At 42.6% G+C, this 21,899-nt stretch overlaps 1 protein-coding gene across 1 annotated transcript; it reads right to left on the reverse strand.

Moving 5' to 3' along the window:
• Window positions 1–1,472: 1,472 nt before the first annotated feature.
• Window positions 1,473–16,909, reverse strand: rad23aa (RAD23 homolog A, nucleotide excision repair protein a). Its single transcript, XM_034203022.1, is given in 10 exon segments — window positions 1,473–2,483; window positions 3,456–3,620; window positions 5,026–5,156; window positions 8,294–8,381; window positions 9,304–9,431; window positions 11,539–11,582; window positions 12,158–12,226; window positions 12,228–12,358; window positions 13,642–13,803; window positions 16,829–16,909. Coding segments are annotated over 10 exon segments (1,098 nt in total). The 5' UTR covers window positions 16,895–16,909; the 3' UTR covers window positions 1,473–2,369.
• Window positions 16,910–21,899: the final 4,990 nt, after the last annotated feature.

Below are 21,899 nucleotides of genomic sequence, written 5' to 3' on the forward strand. Positions count from 1 at the left end.
TATAGCTTGTTGAAAATGTGTTGAAAACAAACTGAAAAAGTTCTAGCCGGTCAAGAAACAAAATCATGATATCTCCAAAAATATGAAAAAAATGTTATCGTATCGATTGTGTTAAAAAAAAGAAGCCAGGGTTCGAGGAGTTTGACTTCCGGCTCAGCGAGCTGAGGGTTCAGGAGGAGGCTGCTCACTGAAGTCTAATCTTCAATGCAGGACCTTCACTTACAAGCAACTAAGTACATTTACTCAAGTACTGTACTAAAGTACCATTTTGAGAGAATTCTACTTAAGTAACATTTTGAATGCAGGACTTTTACTGTAACAGAGTATTTATTCCTACACTCTGGTACTTCTACTTTTACTCAAGTACAAGACCTGAGTACTTTTACTCAAGTACAAGACCTGAGTACTTTTACTCAAGTACAAGACCTGAGTACTTTTACTCAAGTACAAGACCTGAGTACTTCTAATTTTACTCAAGTACAAGATCTGAGTACTTCTACTTTTACTCAAGTACAAGATCTGAGTACTTTTACTCAAGTACAAGACCTGAGTTCTTCTACTTTTACTCAAGTACAAGATCTGAGTACTTTTACTCAAGTACAAGACCTGAGTTCTTCTACTTTTACTCAAGTACAAGATCTGTGTACTTTTACTCAAGTACAAGACCTGAGTACTTTTACTCAAGTACAAGACCTGAGTACTTCTACTTTTACTCAAGTACAAGACCTGAGTACGAGTACTTTTACTCAAGTACAAGACCTGAGTACTTCTACTTTTACTCAAGTACAAGATCTGAGTTCTTCTACTTTTACTCAAGTACAAGACCTGAGTACGAGTACTTTTACTCAAGTACAAGACCTGAGTACTTCTACTTTTACTCAAGTACAAGACCTGAGTACGAGTACTTTTACTCAAGTACAAGATCTGAGTACTTTTACTCAAGTACAAGATCTGAGTTCTTCTACTTTTACTCAAGTACAAGATCTGAGTACTTCTACTTTTACTCAAGTACAAGATCTGAGTACTTTTACTCAAGTACAAGATCTGAGTACTTTTACTCAAGTACAAGATCTGAGTACTTTTACTCAAGTACAAGATCTGAGTACTTTTACTCAAGTACAAGATCTGAGTACTTTTACTCAAGTACAAGACCTGAGTACTTCTACTTTTACTCAAGTACAAGATCTGAGTACTTTTACTCAAGTACAAGACCTGAGTACTTCTACTCAAGCACAGGATATTAGTACTTCTTCCACCTGATTAAATGTTTGGTTTTAGTTTATTTTGTATATTTAAATGTGGTACTTGTCTGTATTATTTTTGTAAAGTCTGTAAAGTTTGTTTTATATTTTTATATTTGGACTTTCTCTCTTGTTTATGTTCGGAGCCCAGTAGATGTGTGTGTGAAGGCACCTGGTGATGACCCTGTGAGGCGCAGTGTGATGACGGACAAAGGGACAGAATAACCAGACTCTTATTTGTCAGTTTAGTTCCCATTCCCCCCCGCAGACAGACCCAGCTAACATCTCCGCTAGCCTGAAGCTAACAGAGAAACACAAGCAGTTACACACACTGATAATGTTGTGGCGGCGCAGCGTTACACACTCCCATCCGTTTACAAGATTCAACTGCATCCAGCCGCACACACACACACACTCATCGCAACCCCCCCACCCCTCCCCGTCCCTGGTAGAGTGGTGCAGGAATGAGTCCTCAAACGGGAAATGAGTCAGCATTTTATCTTTGTTCCCTCGTATGGATGTTTTTGGTTGTTGTTAGCTTAAAAGTGTCTAAATGAGACGACTAAATGTCATCACGCCCAACATTAGCCGCCTCTAGCTTAGCCTCTAGCTTAGCCTCTAGCTTAGCTTAAATACGGCGATTGCGAACAAGTATCTAAATGAGACGACTAAACGCCCAACGTTAGCCGCCTTTAGCTTAGCGTTAGTGAATTCATGTGACATTAGCTTTTTACTAAACATTGACATATTTTTCTGCACTAATCCAAAAAGGGAAAATCCCATTGGCTCTTTCTAGATGGAACAAGCGATATGCTGCCTTCAGGGTCCACTACAGAAATCAGTCATCCCGGCACCACTCTACGCCACAAAGCGCGTCTAAAATCTGATTATATTTCATTTTCTCTCCCCGGGACGAAGCCCACACACATTCCATTGGAATTCTCGTGGATTCGTCGCTTCCTCCGCCTTCCTGCACAGGATTTTATGATTTGTGTGTGTAGTGTTTAAACCATAACCCGTCCCTCCCTCAGCCCTCTTCCTCCCCTCCTGTGGAGCGGTGGCTGTACAGTAAGTGTGGGGTGGGGGCAGTCTTTATGGGAGGAGGGGCGAGGAGCAGGAAGTCGATGTTCAGTCGTCCTCCAGACCCTGGTTCAGGAGGAAGTTGGCCGCCAGGTTCTCGTTCTTCTCGCAGGCGAAGTAGGCCTGGATCACCAGAGCCTCAGGGAAACCCAGCGCTTTTAACTGAAGGAGGGAGAAGTGAGAGGGGGGGGGTTAGAAACATCAAGATGTGCTACAACAGGAGACAAAACACAGACCCCCTTTCACACCATATCAGTTCAAGGGCCAGTGCTGAGCGAGTGCCAGATTAAGCACCAGTTATTCTTGTTTCCACCACAGTGGAGCCGGCTTTAAAAAGTGTGTTGTTTATGACCACATTTGTATTTGATAATGTATGAAGTCAATAAAAACTAATCTCAGTTATCTGGCCCTAAAGCGGGAAGACCTTTCAGATTGAGCAACAATTGTCATACAAGAAAAAACAGATCTAATAAAGATTTTTGTTCTTGAATCCACTTTTTTTATGAAAAATCTTTTACTGTAATTTCCCCGGGTGGTCACAGGCACCACTAAACTGCTCATAAGAACAATGATCAGGCTTACGTGGGACCCTGAGAAAAGTGACAAGACCGCGACCACACTGATATAAAGTGAGGCAACACTAACCAGGCAGAGTGTGACGCTTTTTGTTTTAACCGTACTTTTAATGACCGTTCGCCGTTATGTAGACCAGCACCGCCTCAGACCTTGTTTTTATTATATTTTATCATATGGAAAAATACGCCGGTAAAAAGTGCCAGTAGAAAACGGCTTATGCCACAATATGATCGCAACAAGTAGTCAAGATCGCCTGATTAGCTCCGGTTGCTATGCCAACATCACCTGTCCAGTACCAGAGAAACTTTAATAACGTTGTGATGCCAAAAAGCGTCGATTCAGACTGAAACACATTCACTTATGGAGATGGGGGATATTTATCAGGTGTGAGAGTGAGTGAGTGAGTGAGTGAGTGAGTGAGTGTGTGTGTGTGTGTGTGTGTGAGTGTGTGTGTGTGTGTGTGTGTGTGTGTGTGTGTGAGTGAGTACAAATGACAATAAAAGCCTTGAAAACTGTTTCGGTGGAAAAAGGTTTTTTTTTACTCTTTGTGTTCCTCACCCTCTCGATGGCCTCCTTCTCCTGAGGTGTGACCTGGATGTAGTTGACGGGCGCCGCCCCCTCCTCCCCGGCGGCGCCCAGCTCTCCCACCTCCGGAGCGGCCTCCCCCCCCTCCACCGGCTCGTTCAGCATCTGGATGAACAGCTCCTGGTGCTGGCTGATTTGCTGAACGGAGGAGAGAGAATCAGAGGGTAAAAGATCATTATCTGAAACGCTCTCAAAGCATAACATGAAAATATTCAAGTCAAGTTGAAGTACCTCAAGGTTAGAGTACTTCCTTACATCCCACCACCGTCTAAATATTTATCTTTAATTGTATTAATCTCGTGTGAATCTGTGATGTCCTGTTTTCACTCTGACCCTGTTGCTGTATGAACCACTGCATGGGGATTATTAAAGCTCCATCTTACTCATGTAAGGGGAAAGGAAAGAGGCCATATTTGTAGTCCCTAGCGGCTGATTTGATACATTTTTGGTCTATTTTGAAGTTTTAGGGACTCTGGAAAGTTTGGATTTGACAGATTGCTTATTTATTTAAAAACAAACCGTCCACAGTAGAGATAATGACTTCCATCTGCTTCTCTGTGTCCAATGGTAGCAAGTCAAAATCATCCCACCAAGAGACTACAAATAGGGTCACTTTGTGGTTAAAACTGACATTAGAGATCCTGAAAATGTCAGAAATGGACTCGGCATCCTCAATAACCCAAAACCGCCCAAATCAGTCATTTGTAACCACTGTCTGCATAGGTCCACTCCTACTGCTATTTTTCACTTTATTATTTCCCCCTTTTGTTTGTTCACCTTGTAAAGCGGCCTTGGGTCCCTTGAAAGGCGCTATACAAATGTAATCTATTATTAGGTTATAATTAGTGGTGCACGATAATTATCGGTCCGATATTAGGAATTATGACGTCATCCCGATAAACCCGATGAAAGTATTAATAACCCCGATAATATACAATATATTTTTTGGGTAACAAATGCAGACGTTCCACCAGGAGGGAAAAACGAGCTATAATACTTCCAACCTGATTAGTCACCTGAAACATGGCCATCGCTACGATGGTGTGTTAAAAGCGTACGAAGACGCCTGCGCTGCTAAACTAGCGGCGAATCCAAAGCCAGCTGCAAAGGCACCGGGGCTTTTACCTATCGACGAGGCTTTTGGAAAAGGCAAGAAGTTTGCCAGAGACGACCCCAGGGCTAGTTGTGTTCATAGTAGTAACGCTCATGTCATTTGCTCACTACTAGTCTTTTTTTGACCACCAGGTGTGCAAAAACTACAGGTACATTTAATATATATATTATATTATTATCGGTTATCGGTATCGGTTTCAAAAAAACAATATCGAGCATCCCTAGTTATAATGCAACTTATGCTAATGAGCCAACATATGCAGGTTAGCATGCAGCAGCTTCTATGTGCTGGGGACCCTACTCTGCATTTCTATCATAACACTTTGGGGTACTCAACATTTCTGGAGTCACTAAGCCGGCAACTAAACTATCCCCCACTGTCTGCTGGGCGTGTGTGTGTGTGTGTGTGTGTGTGTGTGTGTGTGTGTACCTGTAGGAGTTGAGGGTTCTCTCGGCCCAGCTGCTGCAGCAGGGCGGGCAGCAGGGCCGGGTTCTGCTGGATGGCCGTCCTCATGTGCAGGAACTGAGGCTGAGTCCGCAGGAATGCAAGTGGGTTCTCTCCTGAAGACGGACACAAAATATTCAGTTTTACAATCATCAAATGTTCGGCATCTCGTTAATGCAGTCATAATAAAATGCTGCAGGAATTGCTGAGAATAATCTCTGTGTCAAACAAACGTTCATGATACTTACACGATGAGTTCAGCAGGATCATTTCCACATATTAACACCACTTTATGATTCTGAAGTAAAAAGCTAATGTTAGGCTAAAGGAACTACAGCACAGTCACATGACTTCACGTCACCACCGCTAAGCTAAAGGAGGCTAATGTTGGTCTATAAAGGAACTACAGCACGGTCACATGACTTCACGTCACCACCGCTAAGCTAAAGGAGGCTAATGTTGGTCTATAAAGGAACTACAGCACGGTCACATGACTTCACGTCACCACCGCTAAGCTAAAGGAGGCTAATGTTGGTCTATAAAGGAACTACAGCACGGTCACATGAATTCACGTCACCACCGCTAAGCTAAAGGAGGCTAATGTTGGTCTATAAAGGAACTACAGCACGGTCACATGACTTCACGTCACCACCGCTAAGCTAAGGAGGCTAATGTTGGTCTATAAAGGAACTACAGCACGGTCACATGAATTCACGTCACCACCGCTAAGCTAAAGGAGGCTAATGTTGGTCTATAAAGGAACTACAGCACGGTCACATGAATTCACGTCACCACCGCTAAGCTAAAGGAGGCTAATGTTGGCTATAAAGGAACTACAGCACGGTCACATGAATTCACGTCACCACCGCTAAGCTAAAGGAGGCTAATGTTGGGCTATAAAGGAACTACAGCACGGTCACATGACTTCACGTCACCACCGCTAAGCTAAAGGCGGCTAATGTTGGGCTATAAAGGAACTACAGCACGGTCACATGACTTCACGTCACCACCGCTAAGCTAAAGGAGGCTAATGTTGGTCTATAAAGGAACTACAGCACGGTCACATGACTTCACGTCACCACCGCTAAGCTAAAGGAGGCTAATGTTGGTCTATAAAGGAACTACAGCACGGTCACATGAATTCACGTCACCACCGCTAAGCTAAAGGAGGCTAATGTTGGTCTATAAAGGAACTACAGCACGGTCACATGAATTCACGTCACCACCGCTAAGCTAAAGGAGGCTAATGTTGGTCTATAAAGGAACTACAGCACGGTCACATGAATTCACGTCACCACCGCTAAGCTAAAGGAGGCTAATGTTGGGCTATAAAGGAACTACAGCACGGTCACATGACTTCACGTCACCACCGCTAAGCTAAAGGCGGCTAATGTTGGGCTATAAAGGAACTACAGCACGGTCACATGACTTCACGTCACCACCGCTAAGCTAAAGGAGGCTAATGTTGGTCTATAAAGGAACTACAGCACGGTCACATGACTTCACGTCACCACCGCTAAGCTAAAGGAGGCTAATGTTGGTCTATAAAGGAACTACAGCACGGTCACATGAATTCACGTCACCACCGCTAAGCTAAAGGAGGCTAATGTTGGTCTATAAAGGAACTACAGCACGGTCACATGACTTCACGTCACCACCGCTAAGCTAAAGGAGGCTAATGTTGGTCTATAAAGGAACTACAGCACGGTCACATGAATTCACGTCACCACCGCTAAGCTAAAGGAGGCTAATGTTGGTCTATAAAGGAACTACAGCACGGTCACATGAATTCACGTCACCACCGCTAAGCTAAAGGAGGCTAATGTTGGTCTATAAAGGAACTACAGCACGGTCACATGAATTCACGTCACCCACCGCTAAGCTAAAGGAGGCTAATGTTGGGCTATAAAGGAACTACAGCACGGTCACATGACTTCACGTCACCACCGCTAAGCTAAAGGCGGCTAATGTTGGGCTATAAGGAACTACAGCACGGTCACATGACTTCACGTCACCACCGCTAAGCTAAAGGTGGCTAATGTTGGGCTATAAAGGAACTACAGCACGGTCACATGACTTCACGTCACCACCGCTAAGCTAAAGGAGGCTAATGTTGGGCTATAAAGGAACTACAGCACGGTCACATGACTTCACGTCACCACCGCTAAGCTAAAGGCGGCTAATGTTGGGCTATAAAGGAACTACAGCACGGTCACATGACTTCACGTCACCACCGCTAAGCTAAAGGAGGCTAATGTTGGGCTATAAAGGAACTACAGCACGGTCACATGACTTCACGTCACCACCGCTAAGCTAAAGGAGGCTAATGTTGGGCTCTAAAGGAACTACAGCACGGTCACATGACTTCACGTCACCACCGCTAAGCTAAAGGTGGCTAATGTTGGGCTATAAAGGAACTACAGCACGGTCACATGACTTCACGTCACCACCGCTAAGCTAAAGGAGGCTAATGTTGGGCTATAAAGGAACTACAGCACGGTCACATGACTTCACGTTACCACCGCTAAGCTAAAGGAGGCTAATGTTGGTTTATAAAGGAACTACAGCACGGTCACATGACTTCACGTCACCACCGCTAAGCTAAAGGAGGCTAATGTTGGGCTCTAAAGGAACTACAGCACGGTCACATGACTTCACGTCACCACCGCTAAGCTAAAGGTGGCTAATGTTGGGCTATAAAGGAACTACAGCACGGTCACATGACTTCACGTCACCACCGCTAAGCTAAAGGTAGCTAATGTTGGGCTATAAAGGAACTACAGCACGGTCACATGACTTCACGTCACCACCGCTAAGCTAAAGGCGGCTAATGTTGGGCGTGATGACGTTTAGTCGTCTCATTTAGACGCTTGTTAGCAACCTCCGTTTTTAAATTCATCAGTGGGGTATTTACTGGCGTATTTTATGACAACCAAAATCACAAAGGACCTATTCCTGCACCACAAACAGTCAATATGCAGCTCCACAGTTTGGCGATAACTAACGAGTCTTAACAAAAAGAAATGTCACATGACATGGCAGAGGAACTGCCAGGAATCAAGTAAAGAATAACACCTTATATCCCGCTCAATATGTGCTGAACTAAACGTGTATCGCATAAACGTTTGTTTGACACAGAGATTAATCCCATTGGACCAGGGAGATGCTGCCTTCAGGGTCCAACACAGAAATACGACATCCCTGCACCACTGGTTTGTTTTTCACACAGTGCGTGTACTTGACTGCCCCTCACCCTCTGCTAGAGACGGGGCTTCTGTGGGTCCGGAGGCGGGGGCCGGTGCCGGGGCGCTACTCTCCTGCACCGGGCTGCTGGGGAGACCCTGCAAACACAACAACACACACCTGTCAATCACACACACACACTGTGCTTCTTTACAAAAAAATAAATCCTACACACTAATGATTACACAAGGGGGCTGCCTAAGAACAAACGGAGATGTAAACAGTGTGAGCACGATGGACGTTACTCTGATCAGTGTGTGTGTGTGTGTGCGCGTGTGTATGCCTGTGTGTGCGCGCGCGTGTGTGTGTGTATATGTGTGTGTGTATGCCTGTGTGTGTGTGTATGTGTGTGTGTGTGTGTGTATGTGTGTATGTGTGTGTGTGTGTATGTGTGTGTGTGCGCGCACGCGTGTGTGTGCGCGCACGCGTGTGTGTGTGTGTATATGTGTGTGTATATGCCTGTGTGTGTGTGTGTGTATGTGTGTGTGTGTGTAAAGCTGTCTCTGCCATCTGACGCACTATTTGACACCATGTTCATATTTTGCAATTATACAGTTTCTCAGGAACAGAAGTTTTCTGGCATCACTTTAACATTTTACACAAAACCCCGGTAACTATATTTTATACTAACATAGCACATTATATATAGTGATATAAATGGTATATAATGTATGGGCTCTTTTTATTTTAACTTCTTATGTTTGTATAATATATAGTTTTTGCAACAATGAGACGCAAATGGACGTTACTCTGATCAATGTGTGCCTGTCTGTGTGTGTGTGTGTGTGTGTGTGTCTGTGTGTGCGTGTGCGTGCGTGTGCGTGTGCTTGTGCGTGTGCGTGTGCCTGTGTGTGTGTGTGTGTGTGTGTGTGTGTGTGTGTGTGTGTGTGTGTGCATGTCTGTGTGTGTGTGTGTGTCTGTGTCTGTCTGTGTGTGTGTGTGTGTGTGTCTGTCTGTGTGTGTGTGTCTGTGTCTGTGTGTGTGTGCGTGTGTGTGTGTGTGTGTGTGTGTGTGTCTCACAGTCAGCAGGTACTCCACAGCTCTGTGGGGGTTGTTGAAACTCGCCCTGAGTGCAGCGACCACTCTCTCTCTATCGTAGCCCATGGACATGATCTCCGTTAGCATCGCCTCGTACTCCGCTCCCGTCACTGGAAATAAAAACACACACGGCCCATTATTCATCATTTCAGGGCGAATTAAACTATTTATGTAAATATATTTTACATGTTCATAAAAATGCTTAACTTTTTACTGTGATATCTCGTGTTCGTGTCGGTTACTGTACCACTTTATTTTTACTGTATTATTATTTGAATTTGTATTCTCTCTTTACCTTGTGTGAATCCTGTCTTTCATTCCCCAAGAGGATAAATCAAGTTCCATCTTATCTTATTTAAAAACCCTAATTCAATTCTGATTTACAACTTTTCTATGCAAAGGTCGAACGATAACAAATAGTAAGAAGAACCAAATCTTAAATCGTTCAGTTTATAACGCACGGTTTGGCTTTTCACGAGTAAAATTCGAGCATTTTGAAAGTCCTCAAAGCAATAATGTAATATGGAAAAACATTGTCCCTTAATAACAATCCATGTGTCTTCTTGTTTACCAGCTGTTCATATGAACTTTGATATCATGTTTTCATCATGATTATTTAGTGCTACGCTAGCTGGTCGTCCGCTCCACGTCTGGTGTGACAACAAACAGGACGACGTATTGTTCTATTTAAAATACAAAAAGAGTATTGGGTTTTCATGAGGGATTGTGTCGAGGGAACACCAGGTCATTTTCAAACATATTTCTAACCTTTAAAATATAACGTTAAAAACTGAGAATCTTCAACCTTTAAAAAACTGATAACCAGGAATACTATGAGCTTTAATAGCAGCACGACATAGCAGACCTCTGTGGCTCCACAATAAGGGATGTCGTACTTTTGTCACCGTCTAAATATAGAAACAGTGCCGCTCCCTGACTCATAGCAGCAACTATGTTTTGGAGCAGTAAAAATAACCCAAGTTTTACACAAGAAATGTTCTGCTGTGATAGTGACCTATTAATAACACTGACAATGCATAGAAGTGCATAGAAGTCCTATTCCTGTGCTGGTCCCTGAAGGCAGCATCTCCCTGGTCCAATGGGATTTCTCCATGTGATTTTGGATTATTGCACGAACTACAGCACGGTCACATGACTTCACGTCACCACCGCTAAGCTAAAGGTGGCTAATGTTGGGCTATAAAGGAACTACAGCACGGTCACATGACTTCACCACTGCTAAGCTACAGGTAGCTAATGTTGGGCTATAAAGGAACTACAGCACGGTCACATGACTTCACGTCACCACCGCTAAGCTAAAGGTGGCTAATGTTGGGCTATAAAGGAACTACAGCACGGTCACATGACTTCACGTCACCACCGCTAAGCTAAAGGTGGCTAATGTTGGGCTATAAAGGAACTACAGCACGGTCACATGACTTCACGTCACCACCGCTAAGCTAAAGGTGGCTAATGTTGGGCTATAAAGGAACTACAGCACGGTCACATGACTTCACGTCACCACCGCTAAGCTAAAGGAGGCTAATGTTGGGCTATAAAGGAACTACAGCGCGGTCACATGACTTCACGTCACCACCGCTAAGCTAAAGGTGGCTAATGTTGGGCTATAAAGGAACTACAGCACGGTCACATGACTTCACGTCACCACCGCTAAGCTAAAGGTGGCTAATGTTGGGCTATAAAGGAACTACAGCACGGTCACATGACTTCACGTCACCACCGCTAAGCTAAAGGAGGCTAATGTTGGGCTATAAAGGAACTACAGCGCGGTCACATGACTTCACGTCACCACCGCTAAGCTAAAGGTGGCTAATGTTGGGCTATAAAGGAACTACAGCACGGTCACATGACTTCACGTCACCACCGCTAAGCTAAAGGTGGCTAATGTTGGGCTATAAAGGAACTACAGCACGGTCACATGACTTCACGTCACCATCGCTAAGCTAAAGGTGGCTAATGTTGATCACGATGGCGTTTAGTCGTCTCATTTAGACACTTGTTAGCAAGCTCTGTTTTTAAATCCACCAGTGGGGTATTTACTGACATATTTGATGTCGTAGAACAAAACATTAAAATCTCTTCAGCTTGCGTTAACCACAGACCTTATTTCAGGCTAACAACCAAAAACACATTCAGAAAACCGTTGACTTCCAGACCAGGGGACAGGAAGTGATGTTTTATTTATTTGTTACTTACCGAGCGCTGAGGATCCGTCCAAACCCTGCCCGGCGGTACTGGAGCTGCTGAACATTAAAAAGTGAAGATAAAAATCAGAAAACCGACACGATATTTCTGTGATGTCGATGAGCAAAGCAGTAGACACCAATGGCGCATACTTTCCCCCCAAGAAAAGAACACTTGGTTATTGATTCATATTCTGATATCTGATGAAGGACAGTCCGACTTGAAAAACTGTTTCGTTACCGTCACTAACCCCATTTTCACTCGATATAAAAATGTCTTTATTTCCTGCTTGTTTACACATACTCTCTCCAGTACAGGTTAGCTCTGAGTGTTAGCGATGCTAATGTAAACACCGACCATATTACTTCGCTCATTGTTTCTGACAGCAACGTTTCTGATTGGCCCGTGGGCGTAAAGCCCGCCCACATTTTAGTAATGTCGTCATGACGCAGCAAATCTGGATCAGCTCCGTTGTTCCCCCGTTTTTAGAGATGTGGGTACGGAGGAGAAGAGAGAGGGGTTTATTTCCTGACACTTTGAGAGTCTCCTGACACACATGGTGATGTAGAAAAGACGTTAAAGGTGCATTTTGCATGATAGGAGACTTTTAAATAACAAACGCAGTAAATACCTGGCGGCGGGTTGTGGTGGTTCTGCGGCGGCAGCGGCACTTGGCTCTCCTTTGGCCTCCTGGTCGGGGGGGGGTGGGGGCAGCTGCGGGGGTCGGAGCGGGGGTCGGAGCCGGAGCAGCTGCTGACGAGGAGCCAGAGTCCTGAGCGGGGGCTTTGGGAGCCTCCGAGGCCGGGGACGAGGCGGCAGCTGCAGGTTTAGCCTTCAGGACGATAGAAAACACAGCCATGTCAAAAAGACCGGCATCACGAACATGTCCGACAACTCCTTAACATTTTGAAACCCAGGCTGAAGACTTGGTAATATCTCACACTACACTGTAACTTTTATTAATTGGTTTTATACCTCTTTGTGTACAATATTTAATTTCACATTCTGTTCTTGTATATATCATATTCACATGTATATAGACTTCTTGCATTATTTATTTTTTGTATTTTATTATATGTTTCATTGTTGCAGGAGCTCGGGTCAGAATCATTTCCTTGCCATTTCTACACTGTAGCTTATGTGCATATGACAATAACACCTTTGAATCTTGAATTGAAGCTGTGTTATTCTATATTATAGTCTACCCCAAAGTTTTAGGATAGAAATGTATAATACGGGTCCCCAGCACAAAGAAACTTGCAACCAATTTGCACAATGAGCATAAGGTGCGTTAATTAGCATTACTATGGCGTATGTGGACAATAGTTTGGGCCGATTTGGAGAATTGGTGTCGTTTTGGGGGTTATTGAGGGTGCCGATTCCATTCCTGACATTTTCAGGATAAAAAAAAATTGCAGTTTTAACCAGGAAGTGGACATATGTGTGCTCTCTTTGGGACACACAATAGGACTTTAAGAGCTGGCAACCAGACTATTAGCTTGTTTTAAGTTTAATTAAAACCGCCCAGGTATATTAACGGCCGCCAAAGTATAATTCACGAGCCATTAACGTTTAATTTTTTTAATCCGTCCGCGGCATCGGCGATCCCTCGCTCACCCCCTCGCTATCGCGTGAAGGGTCTGCTTTATGCGCTCCGCACAGTAACACTGCTGTGAGGCGGACAGCAGTTCATGACAAGCTCACTAGCTCACCTCCCCCCCCCCCCCCCCCCCCCAGTTTATATACTTATTCAAAATGTAATACTTTGGAAAATGCTGTTTAATACTTTTGAATAGCCTTAATTTTCGCTAAATTGATTTATCAACTTTTAATACTTTTTAAGACCCCGCGGACACCCTGTCCAAAGACTACTGATTTATGGACACTCCACCCCCCCGCCCTTTATTATATATTTAGTTGTTGTCTTTGTACCGTTTTGTTATTATTTGTTTTGTCCTGTTAGTCTGAACAACACTCTAGTCGAGACTAAACTGAAAACTAGTAGCTTTGAACATGTCTAACTGTGGTTCCTATCAATGTACCAAATGTATTTTCTATGTGTACAAAGACACCCCGTTAACTTCAGTGATTTCTGAGGTATTGAGCTTGTGTTACCTTGGAAACCATCACCACAACGAAGTTCTTCTCGTCGATGTTGTAGTCCTGGATGGGCGTGTCATCTTGCAGGATCTTCCCGGCATAAATCAGCTTCTGCCCGGAGACGGGGAAGCTGTCTTTCCCTCTCTCTGCTTCTATCTTCTCTTTTAAGGCCTTCACCTGATACAGGACAGATTCATCAGAATCAATTAGCATCAACTTTGAAGCTCTTCCTTATGGTCTCACCATCGTTGGCTGTGATTGGCCCTTCATTGGGTCTATTTGACAGATAGTGTATAGATATGTTTCACCGTCAATTTGTATATTTTTTTTACTTGTGTTTTTTTTATATTTTATGTTTGTTTACTTTCCACTCTTTCATTTTCACTTTATGTGCAATGCCTTGTTTACTTGCTGCTGTGACGTCAACAAATCAAACTAAATCCCATACTCATAGTGAAATATAATCAACTCTTAAATCAGACTTTAGGGACACTTTCAGTATATGTTGATGAGAATACTTTTCTACTTTTACATGAGGAACATTTTGAATGCAGGACTTTTACTGTAACAGAGTATTCCTACACTCTGGTACTTCTACTTTTACTCAAGTACAAGATCTGAGTACTTCTACTTTTACTCAAGTACAAGATCTGAGTACTTCTACTTTTACTCAAGTACAAGATCTGAGTACTTCTACTTTTACTCAAGTACAAGATCTGAGTACTTCTACTTTAACTCAAGTACAAGACCTGAGTACTTCTACTTTTACTCAAGTACAAGATCTGAGTACTTCTACTTTTACTCAAGTACAAGATCTGAGTACTTTTACTTTTAATACAAACACACGATCTGAGTACTTCTACTTTAACTCAAGAACAAGATCTGAGTACTTCTACTTTTACTCAAGAACAAGACCTGAGTACTTCTACTTTTACTCAAGTACAAGATCTGAGTACTTCTACTTTAACTCAAGTACAAGATCTGAGTACTTCTACTTTTAATACAAACACACGATCTGAGTACTTCTACTTTTACTCAAGTACAAGATCTGAGTACTTCTACTTTTACTCAAGTACAAGATCTGAGCACTTCTACTTTTACTAAGTACAAGATCTGAGTACTTCTACTTTTACTCAAGTACAAGATCTGAGTACTTCTACTTTTACTCAAGTACAAGATCTGAGTACTTTCTACTTTTACTCAAGTACAAGATCTGAGTACTTCTACTTTTACTCAAGTACAAGATCTGAGTACTTCTACTTTTACTCAAGTACAAGATCAGAGTACTTCTACTTTTACTCAAGTACAAGATCTGAGTACTTCTACTTTTACTCAAGTACAAGACCTGAGTACTTCTACTTTTACTCAAGTACAAGATCTGAGTACTTCTACTTTTACTCAAGTACAAGATCTGAGTACTTCTACTTTTACTCAAGTACAAGATCTGAGTACTTCTACTTTTAATACAAACACACGATCTGAGTACTTCTACTTTTAATACAAACACACGATCTGAGTACTTCTACTTTTACCCAAGTACAAGACCTGAGTACTTCTACTTTTACTCAAGTACAAGCTCTGAGTACTTCTACTTTTACTCAAGTACAAGCTCTGAGTACTTCTACTTTTAATACAAACACACGATCTGAGTACTTCTACTTTTACTCAAGTACACGATCTGAGTACTTCTACTTTTACTCAAATACAAGATCTGAGTACTTCTACTTTTACTCAAATACAAGACCTGAGTACTTCTACTTTTACTCAAGTACAAGATCTGAGTACTTCTACTTTTACTCAAATACAAGATCTGAGTACTTCTACTTTTATTCAAGTACAAGATCTGAGTACTTCTACTTTTACTCAAATACAAGATCTGAGTACTTCTACTTTTATTCAAATACAAGATCTGAGTACTTCTCCTAAAAGAGATTGTGAAAGTGAAGTATCTGAAGGATTTCCAACATTAGTGACAGAAATACTTCTTAAACTGCTGCTCAGTTAACGCTAGCCCTGCTAGCTTCATGTCAGCATGCTAACAAACTGACGCTACTAATTAGCAGTGTCATTAGCATTAGCAAGGACAATCATCGTAGTTTGGGAAGCTGTGGAGTCATCACAGACGTTCCTGGAGAGAAGGGGAAGCTAAGAAACCATGACACACACATCTAGAGCGGACAGAAATCCAGTGACTTTGTTAACGGGCTGTTTAGCAGCTAGGAAGCTAACAGGCTAACAAGCTAGCTGTTGGTGGGGAGGTTTCAGAATCAGATTCTACACATAGAAGGTTCGCTTTGGTACATGTGGTTCAGACACACTGTAAGGACATACATTGAAAGATTAGGTACAGACAAAGTACTTTTAAGAAACTATTTAGCATTAAAAAAAGAATAAAGACAAGTATTTACACAATATTTAAATATACAAAAGCAAACAAAGACACAGAAAAAAAGAATACATTGAAAAATAGTACTAAAGCTATTTGAACTTAAGACGGTCTAAACAACGCTGTAGTTTTTTAATAAATAGCGTTTATTATAGTACCATTTATTTCTGTCTTTGTGTACACCATGCCTTGTATGTGTAAAAACCTAATAAATAAATACACCTGTTTCTTATCTCAAACCAAACACAATCAAAAAATAAATAAAACCAACCTCCACCCCTCCCAGGTTCAGATAGCTTTGTGATTAAAAACCATTAATACCAACACAGGCTGAATCAAAAAGGAATCAAAGAAAAATGTAAATAATTAAAAACAATGAAAAGGAATTAAATCTCAAATAAAATATAAAATACATAAAAATAATAAAAAGGAATAGAATCTTTTAAAAAAATAATAAAAAGGAATAAAATGAGAATAAAATAAAATGAGGTTGAAGGCCAAATAAAAAAGGTGGGTGTTGAGTTTGCCCTTTAAAGTATTCACACTAACCGTTGAAATCCTAATAAAACACATTCCTCCTTATTTCATTGCTTCATTTTAACAGTTGTAATAGTTATATTTTAATAGTTTTTTATAATAGTTGTATTATTTGGTCCTTTTTTCTTCTTTGACTGTGTTAATGTATGCACCTGAAACACACATTACTTGTATGTTTAAAAACCGACCTGGTACTAAATCTGTTTCTGAAGGAAATCTCTCTCTTAGCATGTTAGCTCGTTAGCTCGTTAGCACGTCCTGTTAGCTACTGTTACTCACCGTCTGAACGGGATCTATCTCTATCTGAATGGTTTGCTGCTGCAGGGTCTTCAGAGTGATCTGCATGGTGGCTTCAGGTTGACGGGGAGTCGTAGCTCACTATGCAGTTAATTTGTTTTTAAAGTAAGATAACGACGAGCTGAAAGATGTGTGTATCCATGAGCACTCAGCAAAACGCCATCTTTGGTGGTGAGCAGGCGAGAAGGTGGGTACGAGATCTCGTTCTGAGCAACGAGAACACGCGGAGTGTTGGTTATCACCTTTTAGTATGGACATCTTGAAAGGACTTCTAACTCTGATTGCAGATATATTGAACATTGAAGCAAAGTTATGCAAATTGAATTACTTCAGGAATATATGTAAAAGAAACTCGATGTAACTGCTTGTGTTGCATCAAATATTTAATCTGTTTATATTTGATATGTGTATTCTATTTTATTTCTATTTTATTTTATTTATTCCTGAATGGAAAATATGTCACAAAACCCAACTTGCCCCAGGATAAATAAACAATAAATACAGTCTAAATGTGTTGGATCTTCTCTGTTTGCCAGTGGAAGGAGAAGTACTGCGATCTTGTACTTGAGTAAAAGTACTCAGAAAAGTAGTCGTTGTGCAGATTGGTCCATTTCAGAATAATATATATGATATGTTTTATAATGATTGATCATGAAAGTGTTCTCAAAGCTGGTGAAGGTGCAGCTAGTTTGAAGTACTTTGTATACTGCAGGGTAGCTGGTGGATTTACTCCAGGTGGAACTAAAGTCTGATTCAACACTTGATTAGATTTCACATCCTTCATCTGTGAAGTAACTAAAGGGATTAAATACATGTAGTGGAGTTAAAGTACACCATGTACCTCTGAACTGTAGTGGAGTAGAAGTACACAGTAGCATACATGGAAATACTCAAGTAAAGTACAAGTACCTCAAAATTGTACTTAAGTACTTGAGTAAATGTTACTTCCCACCTCTGCTGTTTGCACATTTCTACATATGTTTAAATCTGCAGGAATATGTTTCTCTTAGCATCACACACACACACACACGCACACGCACACGCACACACACACACACACACACGCACACACACACACCAGCAGGGGGCGGTGTTTGTTTACATTCAGACACACATCAAAAGGTCAATAGGTTTTTCTGAGATGATGCTTTATGTATTTAACTAGTGTTTATCAGAGTATTGGCAGTGTGCAAATGGTGATAATGAATCCAGAGATGGAAGAACTGCTCATTACTCTAATAATGTCATATATTTAATAATAATATATCACACATGGAGACCACCTTTCTGCAAGCACTTCTGATATGCTTTGTACATTTAGCTGATCATATTTCTGAATACTCTAACACTGGATGGTGGTGCTTATGATTAAATATGACAGTATTGAAAGGTGCAGTTTGTCATTCCTGCCGTTAGGGGTCTCTCAATCCAAACAACTGAAGGAGTGTTGCATCATGGGGGTTGTTGTCTTTATTGGTAAACAGCCACCATTGCCAATGAAAGTCTATCTGACATGAGGTAATGTGTTCAAGCTCATTCACGGTACAATTAGTAACTTTATGTATTTAGTACCTGTGTTAATAAACACATGTTATATGTCACTTGTGGTTTTAATACCTGTTTTTATTTGTGTTTGTGTTTTTGGATTGTGAAGCACTTTGTGTCACCTTTTGTGTATGAAAAGTAAAAAATAGACTTTTGATTTTAAGCTCACATAACGGTCTATCAATCCTTATACCTGGAGGAGCGTGGCATCATGGGAGTTGTAGTCTTTATTTGTCAAACATCCACCATGTCCAATGAAAATCTACTATCAGAAAGAAACCATAAGTTACACTTAGTCACATTATGTCCTTTTATTCTAAGACATTGTTGCATCATGTAACTTTAACAATATCTTTGGCTTTTAATCTAATTGTTTTTTTCATTTTTTATAATGTTATTTTTCTGCCAGTCCTGTGTTTTTGAAGTTCTGTTGGTTTTAGAGGTTTTTTTATGAATCATCAAGGTATATTTATTTCATGTTTTGTGTGATTTGTTATTTATTACCTGGGAAGTGCGGATGTATTGTTTGTTATACCCAACACATAGCACAACACTCTTGTGATATTTAATTATGATGCTTGTTTGCAGTAAACATGTCAGCACTGTTGTAGTTGTTGTCCTTATCTGTATTGCACTTATTGTAAGTCGCTTTGCATAAAAGCGTCAGCTCAATGCTATGTAATATATTTGGCTGTATGTTTGGCTTGTGAACCCTTTTGTGTATATAAAGTGCTGTATTAAAAACAATATAAGAATACAGTTAGATATTTAGCGAACACAAAGTAACGAGCTGACATATTTTACATGTATTTCACAGATTTCCCCCCGTTTGAAACGTGTGGGAAAAGACATGAATATTTTGTTGAATTTTAAATATGTGACCTTTGAAAATGAACGCTGTGGCAGCTGCTGCAGTAATGTAAGTAAGTAAGTAAAACGTTATTTATATAGCACCCTTCTCAACACGGATGTACACAGGACACAATTCACAGTAAAACTATAACATGTAGAATAAAAGGCATAAAACAACAGCAGGTAACACATAGGATAAACCACCAATAAAAAGACAGCTACTAACTCACGCCCCAAAAGCCTGTCGGAAAAGATGGGTCTTTAGCTGCCCCTTAAAAATCTCTATTGACGCTGAGGTTTTTAATTTCTGGGGGAGTTTGTTCCAAAGCCTTGGGGCCACCAAAGGCACGGTCCACCTTGGTCTTTAGCCTGGTTCGGGGCACCCTTAGGAGGCCTTGCTCAGAGGACCTCAGGGCCCGGGTTGTGCTGTGAGGGTGCATCAGGTCATTAATGTAGGCTGGGGCTTGGCCATGGACAGCTCTAAATGTGAAAACCAATACCTTGCATTGGGTTCTGAGATGGACAGGCAGGCAGGGCAGAAAGGATCGGAGTGCTGTGGCATGTTTTTTTGGACCGAGTGAGTAATCTGGCTGCAGCGTTTTGGACCTGTTGTAGCCGGTTTATTGATGTTTTGTGGAGGCAGGAGAACAGAGCATTGCAATAATCAAGCCGGGATTAAATGAAGGCATGGATAGCCGTCTCCATTTCTGCGTTGGATAGAACCCCCCTGAGCTTGTAATTAAGTAATCAGAACACAAGCCTTTTTATGTTATTTATTCAGCCTTTGTCTAATTTCTGCACCGAAGTACACATTAATGCACCGGCTGTGACCACCATTTGCAACATGAATATTTTATCATTTTACTCCTGATGGATCGCTCGCTGCCAAGTTCCTCTCCACTTCCTGTTCCTATAGGCCTCCTTTCTCTTCCTGCCTCTTTTTCTTCTGTCCTCGCCAGATTTCTGCAGGTGTCGTTGAAAGGAGGGACCCCAAAACAACCGAGGAGAGTGGCGTAAAGACGACAGAAAGAGAGGAAGGAGAGCTGATGGAAGAAGAGGAGGGAGGAAAGGAAAAAGGAAGAGATAGAGGAGACAGGGAATCCCTCCGTGTGTGTGTGTGTGTGCGTGTGAGGGGACGGTGCCCTACATGTGTGTTCATCTGGGTTAATTCTCAAGGACAGAAACTATTAAAGATTAACAAGGAACCACCATGTTTTTTTGAGACAAGCTGCATCCGGGGGCACATGGCTCTAAACACAGACCTACTTTAAAGTGTCTTTGTGTGTGTGTGTGTGTGTGTGTGTGTGGGCTTTATTCTCACCAGACTAAAAGGGAACATCTTTAATGTGAGACCATGTCAGCTTTTTGCTGAAGTTCTTCAGTTGTACCTTCTCTAGGTTGGCTTCACATTAATGCACGACTTCAGGAAATCAGCCGATAGTCAATATGAACAATTAATCTGCATTCTTGTGATTTAAAGAGGCCCTTTTCTGCTTTTCCGTTAGTGTTTTCTATATGGTTTTTGTGGTCTGCAAAGGCTAAAATCCCGCCGGAGTTTTCTCTCACTGTCACGGTGTGTGAAGCAGGTAGGACCCAAATGAAGATTAAAGTGAGAATTCCTTTATTTCAAGGCTAGGTGCTAAACAAAGACAAAACAGAACACTCACCGACGAACTAGTCATGACAAGACGAACCGACAATGACAGGCAGAAAAACCAGAACTTAAATACACACAAGACTAATCACAGAAACAAGACACAGGTGAGGAGGGAGGAGAAAACACAGGGACACCAGGTGAACACAATCGGGTAAATTAGACACACCAGGGAAACTAACGACCGGGAACCACAGACAGATTTAAACAAGACACAACGCAGACAGAAACAGGCAAGACAGGAAGTGAAGACCTTTAAACATAAAACATGAAACAAGACAAGACACCATAAAGACAGATCGTGACAGTACCCCCCCCCCCCCCCCCTCAATGGACGGATCCCAGACGTCCCAAAAAAAAACCCACAAAAGTCCAAAACCTCAAGCAGGGTGGGTGGAGGGGGTCAGGAGGACGGGACTGAGCTGACCGCCCAGAGGCACAGCAGAGGACAAGGAAGGGATCTCGGGCGGACGGCCCGGGGGCAAGGCAGAGTTCAAAAAGGGGGATTCGGGCGGACGGCCCGGGGGCAAGGCAGAGTCCAAGGTGGGGGTTATGGAGGGGCGAAGGCCACCGCGGGCGAACTCAGGGGGCCGAGCATGAGGGCGAGGACTGCGGCCGGAAAAGTCAGGGGGACGAGCATGAGGGCGAGGATCGCGGCCGGAAGAGTCAGGGGGCCGGGCCCAAGGGTGAGGACCGCGGCAGGAAGAGTCAAGGGGCCGGGCTCGAGGGCGAAGACCGCGGCTCTCAGGGGGCCGGGCTCGAGGGTGAAGACCGCGGCTCTCAGGGGGCCGGGCTCGAGGGCGAAGACTGCGGCTCTCAGAGGGCCGGGCTCGAGGGCGAAGACTGCGGCTCTCAGAGGGCCGGGCTCGAGGGTGAAGACCAGACAGCTCCGGAGGCCGGGCAGGAAGGCGCTGACGGGACAGTGCCGGAGGCCGGGCAGGACCCGGTGTCGGAGCTGGTGGGACAGGCCTCGGCAGGATCCCCCACGGAAGAGGACCAGGA

Source organism: Gymnodraco acuticeps, unplaced genomic scaffold, assembly GCF_902827175.1.
Source record: "Gymnodraco acuticeps unplaced genomic scaffold, fGymAcu1.1, whole genome shotgun sequence".
NCBI lineage: Eukaryota > Metazoa > Chordata > Actinopteri > Perciformes > Bathydraconidae > Gymnodraco > Gymnodraco acuticeps.